Source organism: Drosophila takahashii, chromosome 3R, assembly GCF_030179915.1.
Source record: "Drosophila takahashii strain IR98-3 E-12201 chromosome 3R, DtakHiC1v2, whole genome shotgun sequence".
NCBI lineage: Eukaryota > Metazoa > Arthropoda > Insecta > Diptera > Drosophilidae > Drosophila > Drosophila takahashii.
In genome coordinates, this window is record NC_091681.1 from 31,729,034 (window position 1) to 31,743,576 (window position 14,543).

A 14,543-nucleotide genomic window follows, 5' to 3' on the forward strand; every position below is an offset into this window, starting at 1 on the left:
TCAAAAATAATTGTCTTTTTAACGTTAACGGATTTTGTTGTTTAATAAATTTATAAAAATATTTATGCATTTAAATTTTAAAATAAACCTTTTTTTATTTTAATCTATCGATAGTTTGAATAGTCAAGGCGCTATCAAGCAATCGATATATTAGAGAGGAGTCTGATATACTAACATTAAATTGTAAGCTAGCCATATTTAAATGAATTTTACTCAATTTTTTTTATTTAGTTGTAAAAATTATGGTGGTTATTAATTTGGTTTTACTAGTAGCTAAAAATAAAATTTCCAAATACCCCCACGATAGCCGCAAAACAATCGATAGTGCCATCGCCAGGCGATAGTTTGACAGCCCTGCCACTGAGAGAGAGCATAATGACGTGGTGAACTCGGTTCTGTGTGAAAAAAAGAACAATAAATTGCCGACAAATCTCTAGTGTAATTAAATTAGTTACCGCACAGGAAAGCACTTGGCCAGGAGCTCATCCCTGCGATTCCTGGAACATTGGCAATCTCAATCTCGCCATCCTCCGACACAATCTAATCTTAAGAACCCTACAACAGGGAGGAAGAAGAAGAAGCAGCAGAGGGCGACAACGACTGCGGGCGGTGCAGAATATGAATTAGAGAATAATTAGCGATTGGAGCGCCCTGTTTTGTGTTTTGTTAGCCCCTTTCCGGCAGCCCCGCACCCCCCCGTCCGCCCGGAGCAAAGCCAATCCTCGGAATCCGGAATCGATACACGTGTGCAGCAGCGTCAAAGTCAACAATAAAAAAACTTAAAGGCCGGAGATTAATGAGAGGCTAGCGAAGCGACGACCATGATGAACGAGGACAGCAGCGCTGCCAGCGGCGGCGGCGTCAAGAAGTTCTTTCAGCGCCTCTCACAGGTAAGGAAACTCCCAGAGATTCAACCAGGATATAAGCTAACCCATATCCTTTTTTGCAGACCTACCAATCCACCTTGGACCGCAGCACACCGCACACACGGATGCGCTGGGTCTTTGCCGGCTTCCTGCTCCTGCTCTTCGTGCTGCGCATCTTCATCCACCAGGGCTGGTACATCGTCTGCTATGCGCTGGGCATCTACCACCTCAACCTGTTCATCGCCTTTCTGACGCCCAAAATCGATCCCGAGTTCGATCCCTACTCGCAGGAGGACGAGGACGAGGGACCCAATCTGCCCACGCGCAGCAACGAGGAGTTCCGGCCCTTCATCCGCCGCCTGCCGGAGTTCAAGTTCTGGCTGTCGGTGGCGAAAAGCACGCTGATCGGTCTTATTTGCACGTTCTTCGACTTCTTTAATGTGCCCGTGTTCTGGCCCATTCTGGTCATGTACTTCATCACGCTCTTCTGCATCACGATGAAGCGCCAGATCAAGCATATGATCAAGTACAAGTACTTGCCGTTTACGCGCAACAAGCCAAGGTATCAGCGTGTGAACGACCTGGCGGGATCGGGACCAGGATCCGTGGCGTCGGCGGGTCATGCGAAGTGACAATTAGCCGCACAGACGCCGGACACTCGGGCGACGACGGCAGCGGGAGCAGCGGGAGATCTTTCCACCGCCTCTTCCTCGGCCGGAGCGCCACCATCAGCGACAACCAGCGACAGCGCAGCGACCAAGGATGTGGGGTCGCCAACAGTGGGAGGATCATCGTCCATCAAACCACCGCAGATCATTGCCATTGAGGACTACTAGAGAGAAAGCTACCGAAAAAGCAGCCCGGAATGATGGGATCTACGGATCCACAAGCATAACATCAACCAGAACCAAGCTTAAAAATATGATTTACCTTTTCGGTTTGCGTAGCATTTTTCTTTTCTTATCACTGTTGAGTTGTCATACCGGCGTATTGTGCAAAAAGAATACCTTGTTTATTGTTTAATCTAAATCCTTGTTTAAATTTATATTTATTTACAATGCCTTCTAACTCTATTGTAAATCCCCAACGATACCGAAACTACAGCCGATCAGCACTAATTTAATTTTTCATCCTAAACTAAACTATTATTTAATGATTCTTCTATCCAAAAAGTAGAATTACTGTATTTTGAAAAGAATTACTTTTGATTATCATGCTTAGATGCTATAACAATGTATGCCTAAATATATATACAAACATATATATATTTTGCATTACGATTATACAATTTTTGTTAGCGTTAACTATACAAAATGTTAGAGAAGGCGGAATGAAAACTGAAACTATAGGAGGTGTACACTGGGTGCGTCTTATGAATAAAGGAAGACACAAGAAAACCAAAATTATCCAGAGTTTTGACCTACTTAGAACAGGTGAATTTTTCAGTGGCGTGGTCTGTGTGTTTATCTAATCGCACACTCGATCGCAGCAGTTAATGGGGAGTATATGACAAACCATGTTGATAAGGCAAATACATTTCGTATTAATGCTCCACATTACACTAGCCGTTCAAGTGGCTCTTTTGCTTAATCTTTTCTTTTGAGAGCGGAATGGAATAATTTAAAACCGCCTGATTTTCTCAACAAACGTAACACTTTGTTTTTATTCAAATGAAGCTCACACCAACAGTTCAAGAACACGTAATCTTGACTACAAAATGCGTTACAAATAGTTAGCTAACAAGGCAAAAATAAAAATGTTAAACTAAAAATTAGAGCCCTGCGTGAATCATTCATAGTATATCATAGTATATTCATAGTATATATAGTATGCGTGAATATCATAGTATGCCATGACATTTCTGATTTGTTCAATTTAATTCTATGTGAATTAAATGTTTTTCTAATTAATTTCGAATTAAATGAAAAAATTGAATAATTTTTATGAATTTGCCAGATTTTTTTTGTGCTTTCTTTTGAGAAAAAAAAGTGAAAAATTTTTTAACAAATTAATGTTAACTGCTTAGTAAATAAAACTAAGGCAGATTTATTCAGAAAATTATGGGCCTTTCTTCTTTAAAAGAAATTATCGATTGAATTATTTCGGAATTCATGGCATTCATTAATTCAATTCTTTTAAATTCAAAATTCTAATTAATTTATTCATATAAAACAAAAAATTCAAAATAATTCATTGAATCCATTCATGCAGGGCTCTATTACAAATATAAAAAATATATAAAATGGCTGATAAATACGGATCATGTGAATATTTGGAATAGCCGGCTTACGTGCAAAATGATCGCACTTTGTGCTTAACAATGAAAAAGTGATTTAATATACTGGGCACTTGGAATACTAAAGAGGCAACGACACATTTCACTTGGCCTCTACTTCGGATTGAGCCTTAGCTTTATCCTCTCGAGCGCATTTGCGAATGATACTGTTAAAGTACTTGTGCAGACCATAGCTAACCAATCGCAAGGGTCCCAAAACGATGGCGTGCAGGAGATTGGTGAAGAAGCCGTCCCAGGGGAGCAATGCTCCACCCAAAGTGGTGATTAGCCAGCTTTCGGCTCCCACCGTTGAGGTGAAGTTGCCCTTCTAAAAATGGGAAATAATAATCTTAGTCTTGACTGAAGATCTAGCCTTAAAGACTGACTCACCAAGGCATCCTTGAGTATAGCTTTGGCCATAACTTCTGGTTCTATTAATCCTCCACCGCCCGATATGATTTTCGTTTCCCTTGGCTTGGATTTCTCTTCCTCCTCGAATCCCGGCGTATTCGTATCGCAGGGCATGGCCAAGGTAACACTAACACCGTGCTCCCTGGACTCCATGGCTATCGTCTCGGCCATCGCCCTCAAGGCGTACTTGGTGGCCGAATAGGGTCCGTAGCCATAGATCCCAAACATGGCCGCCTGGGAGGCAGTGATCACAACAATGCCCTCGCCTGCCTTCTTCATCTTGGGCAGGACATACCGGGTGCAGTTGTAGGTGCCAAAGAAGTTGACGTTCATCAGTTTGTGGACATCTTGAACAGAAACCTCTTCAAACACCCCACAAATGGCCATCCCAGCGCAGTTAATGAGCGTGTAGATGGGACCAAAGCTCTCCTCGATCTCGCCCAGCACTCGGGCGACCTGCTCATAGTCGCCGCCAATGTCCAGGCTGCGGTACTGGAACTTCTGATCCGGTCGCTGGCGGATCACCTCCATCAGGGCCACGGCTCCGCCTGAAAAAGATATATATCATTGATAAGGGAACTTCGGGTGGGGTTTCCTCATTACTCACTCAGCATTTTCTCGTCGCGCGCTATCACCGTCACATTGGCGCCCTTCATGGCGCATTCCACCGCCAGGCAGAGACCGATTCCCTTGGATCCGCCGGTGACCACCACATGACGACCCACAATGCTCCTCTCCCGCTTGCCCATGACGAATAGGTAGACCGCAACGTGAACCAGCACCGCAATGGCCACGCAGAGCACTATCTCCCAGCTCAGTTCCATGTGGAGAGAGATTATAATTCTATAATCTCTTCAAGGCGGGTTATCTTCCAAGTAAAAACGGCTAACTTTCTGATTAGAAAGTGCAGCGAGGTGTGACCGTTGGCGATAACAACTAGGACTGCAGTGCTATCGATAGCTTTGAAGACTTTTTGAATCAGTGATGTGCACTTTTGAAATAAAAAAAGCTAAAATGAATTAAAATAATAATGGCTTTTAATTTTTTTTTAATATTTTATTTAAGTACCTAATACATCTATAGAATTACTTTATTACTTAACTACGCTAAATAATTTAGCTAGATAAAGAAAAAACCTTTTCGATTCAGTGCAGCACACTTCTAAAATAAAAAAGCTAAAATGAATAAAAAATGCTTCTTAATGTATTTGAACTTTTTTATTTAAATGCCAAATAGATTATTTTAACAAAGCAACAGGAATTCATTACTTAACTACGCTAAATAATTTAGCTAGCTAAATAAAAGGCCATATAAAAAACAGCTATATTTCGTCGAGCATCACTGACCCCATGTGGCAGCTCCAACCGAATTTATTGTTATTTATCCGGTTAAAACTTGCAATTTAGAAAATCTTTAACGAAAATGCCACCGAAGAAGGACGCCAAGGGCGGCAAGGACGCGGGCAAAGGTGGCAAAAAGCCAGCCGCCGAGGACAAGTGTGAGTGCACATAAAATACCTTTCATAAACCCTTTAAATACCCATTAATCCCACTTGAACAGCTGCCGGCAAGGAGAAGAAGGGAGGCAATGCCGTAAAGGTGCGCCACATCCTGTGCGAAAAGCAGGGCAAGATCACCGAGGCCATGGAGAAGCTGAAGGCGGGCCAGAAGTTCCCCGAGGTGGCGGCCGCCTACAGCGAGGACAAGGCGCGATCTGGCGGAGATCTCGGCTGGCAGATCCGCGGAGCGATGGTGGGTCCCTTCCAGGACGCCGCCTTCGCGCTGCCCATTTCCACCGTCAACAATCCCGTGTACACAGATCCCCCGGTGAAGACCAAGTTTGGCTACCACATCATCATGGTGGAGGGAAAGAAATGAGGGGGTTGATTTTATAAATCGAATTTTATTGTGATACGGATTTTGTTGTTCCTTTCTGAGTGGATCACTTCTTTCCCGCATCCTCCTTCAAACCCACGGTGCGATTGAACACTAGGTGATCCCTGGTGGTATCTGGATCCACGGAGAAGAAGCCAATCCGCTCGAACTGGAACTTATCGTAGACCTTGGCCTGCTGGAGCGCCCGATCGGCAAAGGCCACCGCCACCGCGATGGACTGCTCGCTGATGTCGCTGAGGAAGCCGCCGGGCACCTCGCTGGGATCCTCGGGATTCTTGTGCTTGAAGAGCTGCTCGTAGAGGCGCACCTCCAGTTGAATCGGTTGCGAGACCCACTGGACAAAGGCCTTGGGCTTCTCGGCCTGCTCGGCGGATTGGCTGCTGCAAATGAGTTCGATTACTTCCCCCGTCGTCGGATTCTTGACAATCTCCTCCACGCTGATAACGAGTCCTGCATGGCGAAGACCCACTGATTGCTTGGGAGACAGCCGTCGGTAACCCTTCTCCGGCTCCAGCTTAAAGTCGCCCTGCTCGATGTAGATCACCTTGTCTAGGGTGATCTTGTGGGAGCCTTGTTGTGGATTCTGCGGGAAGTCGGGAACTTCCAGCTGCACGGGCGCCGGATGAGGGAAGTTCTTGATGGTTACTTTCAGCGGTTCCAGGACAACTAAACGCCGAGGAGCTGTAACATTGAGTACATCCCTTACCGCCGCCTCCAGCATGGCTGGATCCACGGCAATCTGTGCCCCTGTGACGCCCATCTGGGCGCAGAAATTATTTATAGCCTCGGCGGGGAAGCCCCTCCTGCGCAGCGCCGTCAGAGTAAACAACCTAGGATCATCCCAGTCGTGGACAATCTGCTCGGTGATCAGTTTGGCAATCTTGCGCTTGGAAACCAGAGCGTAGTTCATGTTCAGCCGGCCGTACTCCCACTGCACCGGGCAGTAGATATTCAGAGCGTTGCAGAGCCAGTAGTACGAGGACCTCCGCGATTGGAACTCCTTGGTGCAGAGCGAGTGACTAATATCCTCGAGCGAGTCGCAAAGGCAGTGAGTATAATCATACGTGGGATAAATACACCAATCGGAGCCCGTGCGGTGGTGGGCAATGAACTTGATGCGATACGCCACCGGATCCTGTTTGCCCTCCTCCAGCGTGACCTTCATGCGCAGCGTGGCCGCTCCCTCGTCGATTTTGCCGCGCTTCATGTCCTCGAACAGACGCAGCGACTCCTCAATGGGACGCTCTCGCCAGGGACTCGGATTCGGATTGAATCCCTTGAGCTCCTCGGCCTTCTGGTGGCACACATAGGCCAATCCCTTCTGGATTAGCACCACTGCCCATTCGTACAGCTGCTGAAAGTTGTCCGAGGAGTGGGTGATCTTGTAGGGCTTGTAGCCCAGCCATTCCACCATATCCTTGATGGCCAGAAAGAACTTTTCCTCCTCCTTCTCCGGATTGGTGTCGTCGTAGCGTAGGTAGCACACGCCATCGTGGGCCGCCGCGTAGCCAAAGTTGATGTTGATGGCCTTGGCATGGCCGATGTGCAGGATGCCATTCGGTTCGGGCGGGAATCTCGTGTGCACCTTGCCTCCAGTCCGCGCCAAGTGCTCCTTGAGCAGGCGCTCCGTTTGCTCGGTGACCACATAGCCGTCGGCCTTGAAGTTCTCGCCGGGCGCATGGAAGTGCACCTTGGTCTTCATCAGTTCGGCAATGGTAGTGGCTCCATCGGAGGCGGCTTCAGTTGGAGCTGCTTCCGCCTTAGGTTTCGCTGCCTTGGGCTTCTCACTCGCCTTGGAGGGTGGCTTCAGGTCCTCCTCTGTCTTCGGGCCCAACAAATCGAAGATCTCCACATCGATGGCCGCCTTTACGGACTTGGCATCCGCCCATTTTAGTTCCCCGCGCACATCCTGCAGGATTTTGAAGGAGTTAAAGTGGTAGCGCTGCTCCAGCAGTTGCTCCCTGTAGCTGGCCTTGATCTTGGCCTGCACCGTGCGCTCGATCTGCTCCGGCGTGACCACCACACCCACGCCGCACTCCTTCTCCAGCGCCTGGACATCGATGTTCGCTTTTAGGCTCTGTCCGCACTTGAGGACGTACTCCAGGGCGGCGTCCACGCGCTGCGTGTTGTCCAGCTTGCGCTCCACGATGTAGCGCACCAGCAGAGGCAGTTGCTCCGCCGTCTGCGGCTTCAGTTTGGTGGCCATGTGGTAGATCAGCATGCCGGTGCCGTCGGAGAGGGAGGCTGCGCTGCCCGCCGCCGCCAAAGCCAGTTGGAGGTTCTTGGTCACGTTGGCATTCTTCAGGGTCTCCTTCGCCTTCTGCTCGCTCATGCCGAGCGCCTGGAATTGGGCAATCAGATCCTCGCCAGCCATGTCCTCGGTTCTTTTGTCTCTTTCTTTTGATGACGATGTGCAGCTGAGTGTGACCGTTTACGGCCGGGATGGAAAACACCAGTTGCATTGCTAGAAACTATCGGTACACTCACAAAAATTGACGGTTAGTTTTATTTAATGAAAAAAAAATCTTAATCAAATTTTTGGGAATTTGTATTTTTGATTAAACTTCACTTGTTTCAAATATAGAATCTTAATAGATAGATCACTTCCAAATACATGCCCGTTTTGCAACAACTCGACAATTAACTATAACAACATAATAAATAGCTGTCGCTCTCTATTCCAACACAGAAGAGATATCCTTAACTCCGAAAACCCAATTCACTTCATTGCAAACCCTATTAACGTCAGCATCAACAAAATCATCTCGTTCCTCCGTATACCTAAATTAGCACATAAAATTTAAGAAAACTTTCCCTGAATAAAATATACAGCCTTAGTTGCTAGCGCTCTTAAATTCTCAGTTAGCTCATAGTTTTACACTGTAAGTTAGCTTTATATAAATAAATAAATAAATACAAATTATGGTTTGCACATTAATTAATCAAACATTAAGGGTATTCCCGATACAATCGATCTACTGGCTATCGATTTACTGCCACCTCTAGTGCCTGCACGTGTGAACGAAACGAAAACATTGATAAATGCGCCGTTAAACTGCCAGAATAAAGCGAAAATGGGTAAACTAAACGTGACAGTGCTGCGCTACCTCACCAAGGAGGACTTCCGCGTCCTCACCGCCATCGAGATGGGCATGAAGAACCACGAGCTGGTCCCCGGACCCCTGGCCGCTGCCATTGCGAATCTGAAGACGGGTGGTGTCCACAAGCTGCTCAAGGAGCTGTGCAAGCACAAGTTGCTGGCCTACGAGCGCGGAAAGAAGTGTAGGTATGTGAAACCGATGGAAAACCTTTAATTAATATACCTCCTATTCTTACTAGATGATGGCTACCGCTTGACCAACACGGGCTACGATTACCTGGCTCTGAAATCGCTCACCTTGCGCGGATCGGTCAGTTCCTTTGGCAACCAAATTGGCATTGGCAAGGAGTCCAACATCTATGTGGTGGCCGACGAGGAGGGCACTGCCATCTGCCTGAAACTCCACCGATTGGGACGCACTTGCTTCAGGAACGTAAAGGCCAAGAGAGATTACCATGGTCGCCGGCACAAGGCCTCCTGGTTGTATCTATCCCGCATCTCGGCCACCCGCGAGTTCGCCTACATGTCGGCGCTCTATGATCGCGGATTTCCGGTGCCCAAACCCATCGATTTCAATCGTCACTGCGTTCTAATGGATCTCGTCAAAGGATGGCCCATGTAAGATGTTTGTTTTGCGAAAATATACAAGTTATTTATTAATTATTAATTCATAGGACCCAAGTTCAAGAGCTGCTGGATGCTCCACAGGTGTACGATGACCTCATGAACCTAATTGTCCGTTTGGGAAATTCTGGCGTTATTCATGGCGATTTTAATGAGTTCAATTTAATGGTTACCGATGATGGCAAGCCCATACTGATTGATTTCCCTCAGATGATGTCCACCTCGCATGAGAATGCGGAATTGTGAGCATAAATCTATAATTCTTTGAATGGTATTTAACCAAAAATGCATTTTAGCTTCTTTGATCGCGATGTTAACTGCGTGCGCGAAATGTTCCGTCGCAAATTTGGCTACGAAAGCGAAGACTACCCCAAGTTCAGCGATCTGGTGCGCGAGGATGAACTGGATGCTGAAGTACGTTGTACGGGCTTTGGCTTTACGAAGGAAATGGAGCAGGATCTTCTCGAGGAATACGGAATGATAGAGCAGGCAGATGAGGATAGTGAGGAAGAGAATGTTGACGAGGAGGAGGAGCCTCCCACTCTTGTTACTTCGGCTGCCGTAGAGATTGACGAGTATCGACGTCAGGTGGAGAACGAGGTGACTTACAGCGAGGCCAAGCCAACTCAGAAGACAGATGACGCAGTGCGTCGCTACATTGAATCGTGTACGCAATATCTGGGCAATCTGAACGTGGGTCCAGAGGTTCCCGATCAAACGCTGCCCAAGAAAGTAGAAATTTCTCTACCCGTAGAAGCTCCAAAAGTCATCCCAGTCGAAGTGGAAACCCCAGTTGTAGAAACTGCAACGGAAGATGCTAGGTCCATTAGCTCAAACGACTTGGATACGGATGAAGTGCCCGAGTTAGCTGGCCTCGATCCCAACTCTCGCATGTATCGCCTTAAAATGGTCGAGCAAATGCTGAATGATGCGAGAAGTCAGCGGTCCTACTCGACCACAACCAGTACAATAGCTCCCTCGGTGATCACCGACCGGATACGCAAGAACATGGACGTTAAGGAGAAGCGGGAGCAGCGAAAGAAGTGCGTTGCAAAGGGTGAAGCCAGTGCTGTCCATCGCCACCGCAAGGAGAACAAGGATGTGGTAAAAGAATACGCCGGCTGGGATTTCTAGATCAAGTTCGATGTACTTTTTATAGTGATATGTATATTTAAAATAAAAACCCTTTAACAAAAGCCACCACTGACGTGTTCGCTTTCAATTTGATGTCCATATTTGGTAATTTTAGTCGCTAGTCGCTCTCTGCACTCAACCCCAATTAGTTCAGTTCTGTTTGGTGTGTTACGTACATATATTAGTCCATAAAATTTAAAGGCCAAGTTTCTTTATCTAGTGTAATCCCTAGCTAAACAGATATCGGCATTATTCGGGCGTGCAGTGCATTGTTAAGTGCTCGGGCTTTCAATGAGTAAGCAAAATGCGGGATAGAAATGATACCTATTCAAGATGGGATGATCTGTTTAGGTAGTCTGTAATCGGTCAGGCAAGGGGTTTAAATGGTTTTCAGACGTGTCTGGCTTCTTCTTAAGAGTGTATCTAAAAAATATATCATCCTTAGTATGGAAACTTTTTTGTATTGCAAGGTACATACGTATTATTTAACATTTAATTTAATTTAATAAATTGACTTACAACTTTTTAAGGAAACTAAAATATCACATGTTATATCATCCTTAGTATAGAAACTTCTTTGTATTGCAAGGTACATGCGTCTTGTTTATCATTTAATTTAATTTAATAAATTGACTTTTACAAATTTTTAAGGAAACTAAAATATTACTTATTATATCATCTTTAGTATGGAAACTTCTTTGTATTGCAAGGTACAAACGTATTATTTATCATTTTATTTAATTTAATAAATTGACTTTTACAAATTTTTAAGGAAACTAAAATATCACCTTAGGAAAATTTAAATTTACATGGTTTCTCAAGTAAAATATAAAACAAATATTGTATAATTCGTTCGATTATCTATTTCTCCCAGGGCATTCAAGTTAGTCGGAGAGCAGTGAGCTTTGGGCAATATTATTCAATTGCGGACAATGACGAAGCAGGTTGGCGATAGGTGTTTTGAGCACCAGCTATGATTACACCCCCAGAGTTACCTTATAAAAGCTCACAGCCTCTGACGAAATAACAGCACTAACATTCCCAGAGCGTTACAGATAGAGTCCCAAGATGCCGGAAGACAAACCCCATCCAATACCTTCGTGGCTCACTAAAGACTATGTCCAAGAGAAACTTCGTGTCTATTTCAAAAGTGATTCCTTGATTCTGGAGACATTGGATATCAAGCCGGCAATTGCGAATGGAGAAAACTATGCCAGTGTGATGACCCGCATCAATGTGGAGTATACCACAATGGAATCGAGGGAAAAACAGGCCACCAATTTCCTGGTAAAGACCACATTCGCCGACAAGGATCCGGCTGCCCATGTTCTCATCAAATATGGTGTCTACACCCGTGAGATGGACATGTATCAGCGCATCCTGCCCAAAATGGCGGATTTGGTGAGGGAAGAGATCCGGGATCCTCGCAGGATCTTCGCAGGTACTGTAAATGTTGACAGATCTACGGACTCTATTATTTTCGAGGATCTTTCGCTGGAGCATTACAAGGTGGCCTGCAGGCTAAAGAAACTGGATCTGGAGCACACGCATCTGGTGCTGGAGAAGTTGGCCAGTTTTCATGCTGCAGGTGCAGTTCTTGCAGAGCGGGAAAAGGGTATTTTCAAGGACAACTATGATCGTGGATTCTACAACAAACATACCCGGGGCTACGAACCGGTTATGACGAATCTTTTAAAGGCCCTCTCCCGTTCTCTTAACTTGGATGAGGAGCTGCATCATCGATATCAGGCAAAGATTGACCGAATTGTCGATCATGTAATGGTCTACGGTGAGAGGTCCACCACAAATAATCCCGGGGACTTTGTGACCCTCACCCACGGGGATCTGTGGACCACCAACGTTATGTTCCAGTACGACGGAAAGGGACATCCCACCAATGCCATCTTTATCGATTTCCAATTTAGCGTCTGGAACTCACCGGCCATCGATCTTCACTACTTCTTCGCCACTTCGATCCACGACAATCTCCGCCTGCACAATCAACCGGAACTGATTCAGTTTTACTACTACAAACTGAAGGATGCTCTCAAGAAAGTGAAGTATGCGGGTAATATTCCCACTTTGTTCGACTTTCAACTACAATTTCGAGCTAGAGCATTTTATGGTGAGTAAATTGTGAGTGTATATTTTAGATCTGATTCAAATCTTTCTTATTTCATAGCTGTCTTTGCTTCCCTGATGTTCGAGCCCTTGATGGTGTACAATGGAAAGGAGGAGGCCTCCCTGGCGAAGATAATGTCAGAGGGCAAGAGTGGAATGAGATTCAAGGACGACGTCTTTCAGCAGGAGGCCTTAAGGAAGAAGCTGCATCTTACACTTCCTCATTTGGAGCAGTGGGGATTGCTCGATGATATGTAGAGTCTGTAATAAAGCAAAATATAAATAAAATTGTTTATAACGACAAAATTTTATAAAAAGCTTCCAGAATTTTTTGTTTAACTCTAGAGGCGGAGATAGTAGCCATCTTAATCTCAGCATTAAGAAAAGTATTTTATGAATTACTAAAACGTAAAAGTCTGGTGTCTATATTATATTAAATATTTCAGTAAAGTGAGAGAAAGCGATGATCCATCTTAAAAAACTTATCTACGATTATCTTGAGGGCAATAACTAGAGAGCTTAGTGAGAGATAGTAGTTCTATAAGCTATTACGTCTCATTGCAGTTGGACCCCATTTAAGATGATAAAAGGCCTGAAATTCTAGCACAAAGGCTACACTATTCAAAGTACAGAGCTAACGTTTGGATCACACAATGTCAGAGAAAAATATCCACGAGGAACCGGCATGGCTCACCAAGGATTATGTGGAAAAGAAGTTACGTACATATTTCAAGGAAGACTCCCTCCAGTTGAAGAAACTTGGGGTTGAGCCAGCGACTGCCAAAGGAGACAATTACGCCAGCGTGATGACCCGCATCAATGTGAAGTACACCACAAAGGATTCAAAGGACACGCAGGCTGCCACGTTCCTACTGAAAACCACATTTGCCGACAAGGATCCGGCGGCCAACTTACTGGCCGACTACGGGGTTTACACTAGAGAAATGGACATCTACGAACAGATTCTGCCCCATCTGGCGAAAATGGTTAGGAACGAGATCGGAGAGTCCCGAAAGATGTTCGCAGCTACCGTAGATGTGGATCGCGAGCGGGATTCGATCATCTTCGAGGATCTCTCCCTCGAACACTACAAAGTGGCATGCCGTATCAAGAAATTGGATCTGGAACACACTCATCTGGTTCTGGAAAAGCTGGCTAGTTTCCATGCTGCCGGAGCAGTTCTTGCCGAGCGAAATCCTGGGATCTTTGAGAAAAACTACGATCGAGGATTTTTCAACAAACATGTTCGTGGCTATCAGCCAATTATGAGGAATCTCCTGGAGGCCTTATCCCGCTCCCTAGAACTAAATCAGGATCTCAAAGAGCGCTATCAAAAGAAGATAGATCGACTAGTTGAGAATATAATGGATTACGGCGAACGATCTACTTCAGCCAATCCTGGAGACTTTCTAACCCTAGCCCATGGTGATCTTTGGACCACAAATGTTATGTTTCAGTACGATGGAAAGGATCGTCCTTCCAACGCCATTTTAATTGATTTTCAGTTCAGCGTGTGGAACTCTCCGGCCATCGATCTGCACTATTTCTTCTCCACTTCGATACAGGACAATCTTCGCTGGAAACATCAGCCAGAGTTGGTGCAGTTCTATTACTACAAGCTCGTGGAGTCTTTGAAGAAGCTGAAGTTTTCACGACACATCCCCAGTTTATTTGAGTTCCAACTGCAGTTTCAGGCGAGAGCTTTTTATGGTAAGCTAAATTACAATTATTTTAAAAATGTATTTTTAACTAAATGTTTGTCTAGCTGTTTTTTCTTCACTGATTTTCGAGCCCTGCATGCTCTACACTGGAAAAGAGGAGGCTTCCATTGCACAAGGATTATCCCCTTCCGAAAGTGGAATCCGATTCAGAGACTCTGTTTATCACGCTGATCATATCAAAGAAAAAATGGTTTTCACACTACCCTTCCTGGATCAGTTGGGGCTGCTAGATGAGTTGTAAAGTTTCTTAAATTAAATTAATAAAAAATTAAATATTTCTGAAAATAAAAATAATATTTTTTAAATAGTTACTACATTACATTTTTCAAAAAACAGATCTTGTACATAAACAAGCATCTTAGCTAATTAAATAACATAATAATTTAAGTTAATGTA

General features: G+C 45.0%; 7 protein-coding genes across 7 annotated transcripts; 5 read left to right on the forward strand and 2 right to left on the reverse strand.

Annotated features, from left to right (window-relative positions):
- Positions 1-348: 348 nt before the first annotated feature.
- On the forward strand, positions 349-2,269 carry LOC108064806 (protein RER1). Its single transcript, XM_017152524.3, is given in 2 exon segments — positions 349-890; positions 950-2,269. Coding segments are annotated over 2 exon segments (822 nt in total). The 5' UTR covers positions 349-821; the 3' UTR covers positions 1,703-2,269.
- A 231-nt stretch (positions 2,270-2,500) lies between these two features.
- Kdsr (3-ketodihydrosphingosine reductase) lies at positions 2,501-4,483 on the reverse strand. The gene is made up of 3 exons (XM_017152019.3): positions 4,160-4,483; positions 3,532-4,100; positions 2,501-3,469 (listed from the first exon to the last, which is right to left on the reverse strand). Exons 1-3 carry the CDS (start codon positions 4,374-4,376, stop codon positions 3,245-3,247), a joined length of 1,011 nt encoding a protein of 336 aa, XP_017007508.1. The 5' UTR covers positions 4,377-4,483; the 3' UTR covers positions 2,501-3,244.
- A 407-nt stretch (positions 4,484-4,890) lies between these two features.
- On the forward strand, positions 4,891-5,463 carry LOC108064750 (peptidyl-prolyl cis-trans isomerase NIMA-interacting 4). Its single transcript, XM_017152436.3, has 2 exons — positions 4,891-5,050; positions 5,113-5,463. Exons 1-2 carry the CDS (start codon positions 4,975-4,977, stop codon positions 5,427-5,429), a joined length of 393 nt encoding a protein of 130 aa, XP_017007925.1. The 5' UTR covers positions 4,891-4,974; the 3' UTR covers positions 5,430-5,463.
- Positions 5,435-12,384, reverse strand: GlnRS (Glutaminyl-tRNA synthetase). Its single transcript, XM_017152424.3, has 2 exons — positions 12,245-12,384; positions 5,435-7,918 (listed from the first exon to the last, which is right to left on the reverse strand). The coding sequence occupies exon 2, from the start codon at positions 7,819-7,821 to the stop codon at positions 5,494-5,496; it is 2,328 nt and encodes a 775-aa protein (XP_017007913.2). The 5' UTR covers positions 7,822-7,918; positions 12,245-12,384; the 3' UTR covers positions 5,435-5,493.
- Positions 8,431-10,350, forward strand: RIOK2 (RIO kinase 2). Its single transcript, XM_017151979.3, has 4 exons — positions 8,431-8,729; positions 8,787-9,165; positions 9,222-9,413; positions 9,468-10,350. The coding sequence occupies exons 1-4, from the start codon at positions 8,522-8,524 to the stop codon at positions 10,303-10,305; spliced, it is 1,617 nt and encodes a 538-aa protein (XP_017007468.2). The 5' UTR covers positions 8,431-8,521; the 3' UTR covers positions 10,306-10,350.
- LOC108064500 (uncharacterized) lies at positions 11,359-12,690 on the forward strand. Its single transcript, XM_017152064.3, has 2 exons — positions 11,359-12,430; positions 12,488-12,690. Exons 1-2 carry the CDS (start codon positions 11,374-11,376, stop codon positions 12,682-12,684), a joined length of 1,254 nt encoding a protein of 417 aa, XP_017007553.2. The 5' UTR covers positions 11,359-11,373; the 3' UTR covers positions 12,685-12,690.
- Positions 12,691-13,048: 358 nt separating this feature from the next.
- Positions 13,049-14,388, forward strand: LOC108064509 (uncharacterized). Its single transcript, XM_017152077.2, has 2 exons — positions 13,049-14,136; positions 14,192-14,388. Exons 1-2 carry the CDS (start codon positions 13,080-13,082, stop codon positions 14,386-14,388), a joined length of 1,254 nt encoding a protein of 417 aa, XP_017007566.2. The 5' UTR covers positions 13,049-13,079.
- Positions 14,389-14,543: the final 155 nt, after the last annotated feature.

What these genes read in the sequence shown, in the direction of transcription:
- Kdsr (XM_017152019.3), bottom strand. Translation starts at nt 4,376, where the DNA reads ATGGAACTGAGCTGGGAGATAGTGCTCTGCGTGGCCATTGCGGTGCTG. An exon ending in GCGCGACGAGAAAATGCTGA is followed by an intron (nt 4,101 to 4,159) that starts GTGAGTAATGAG and finishes TATCTTTTTCAG; the next exon opens with GCGGAGCCGTGGCCCTGATG. An exon ending in CTATACTCAAGGATGCCTTG is followed by an intron (nt 3,470 to 3,531) that starts GTGAGTCAGTCT and finishes TCCCATTTTTAG; the next exon opens with AAGGGCAACTTCACCTCAAC.
- LOC108064750 (XM_017152436.3), top strand. Translation starts at nt 4,975, where the DNA reads ATGCCACCGAAGAAGGACGCCAAGGGCGGCAAGGACGCGGGCAAAGGT. An exon ending in GCCAGCCGCCGAGGACAAGT is followed by an intron (nt 5,051 to 5,112) that starts GTGAGTGCACAT and finishes CCACTTGAACAG; the next exon opens with CTGCCGGCAAGGAGAAGAAG.
- GlnRS (XM_017152424.3), bottom strand. Translation starts at nt 7,821, where the DNA reads ATGGCTGGCGAGGATCTGATTGCCCAATTCCAGGCGCTCGGCATGAGC.
- RIOK2 (XM_017151979.3), top strand. Translation starts at nt 8,522, where the DNA reads ATGGGTAAACTAAACGTGACAGTGCTGCGCTACCTCACCAAGGAGGAC. An exon ending in CTACGAGCGCGGAAAGAAGT is followed by an intron (nt 8,730 to 8,786) that starts GTAGGTATGTGA and finishes TATTCTTACTAG; the next exon opens with ATGATGGCTACCGCTTGACC. An exon ending in TCGCATGAGAATGCGGAATT is followed by an intron (nt 9,414 to 9,467) that starts GTGAGCATAAAT and finishes AATGCATTTTAG; the next exon opens with CTTCTTTGATCGCGATGTTA.
- LOC108064500 (XM_017152064.3), top strand. Translation starts at nt 11,374, where the DNA reads ATGCCGGAAGACAAACCCCATCCAATACCTTCGTGGCTCACTAAAGAC. An exon ending in TCGAGCTAGAGCATTTTATG is followed by an intron (nt 12,431 to 12,487) that starts GTGAGTAAATTG and finishes CTTATTTCATAG; the next exon opens with CTGTCTTTGCTTCCCTGATG.
- LOC108064509 (XM_017152077.2), top strand. Translation starts at nt 13,080, where the DNA reads ATGTCAGAGAAAAATATCCACGAGGAACCGGCATGGCTCACCAAGGAT. An exon ending in TCAGGCGAGAGCTTTTTATG is followed by an intron (nt 14,137 to 14,191) that starts GTAAGCTAAATT and finishes ATGTTTGTCTAG; the next exon opens with CTGTTTTTTCTTCACTGATT.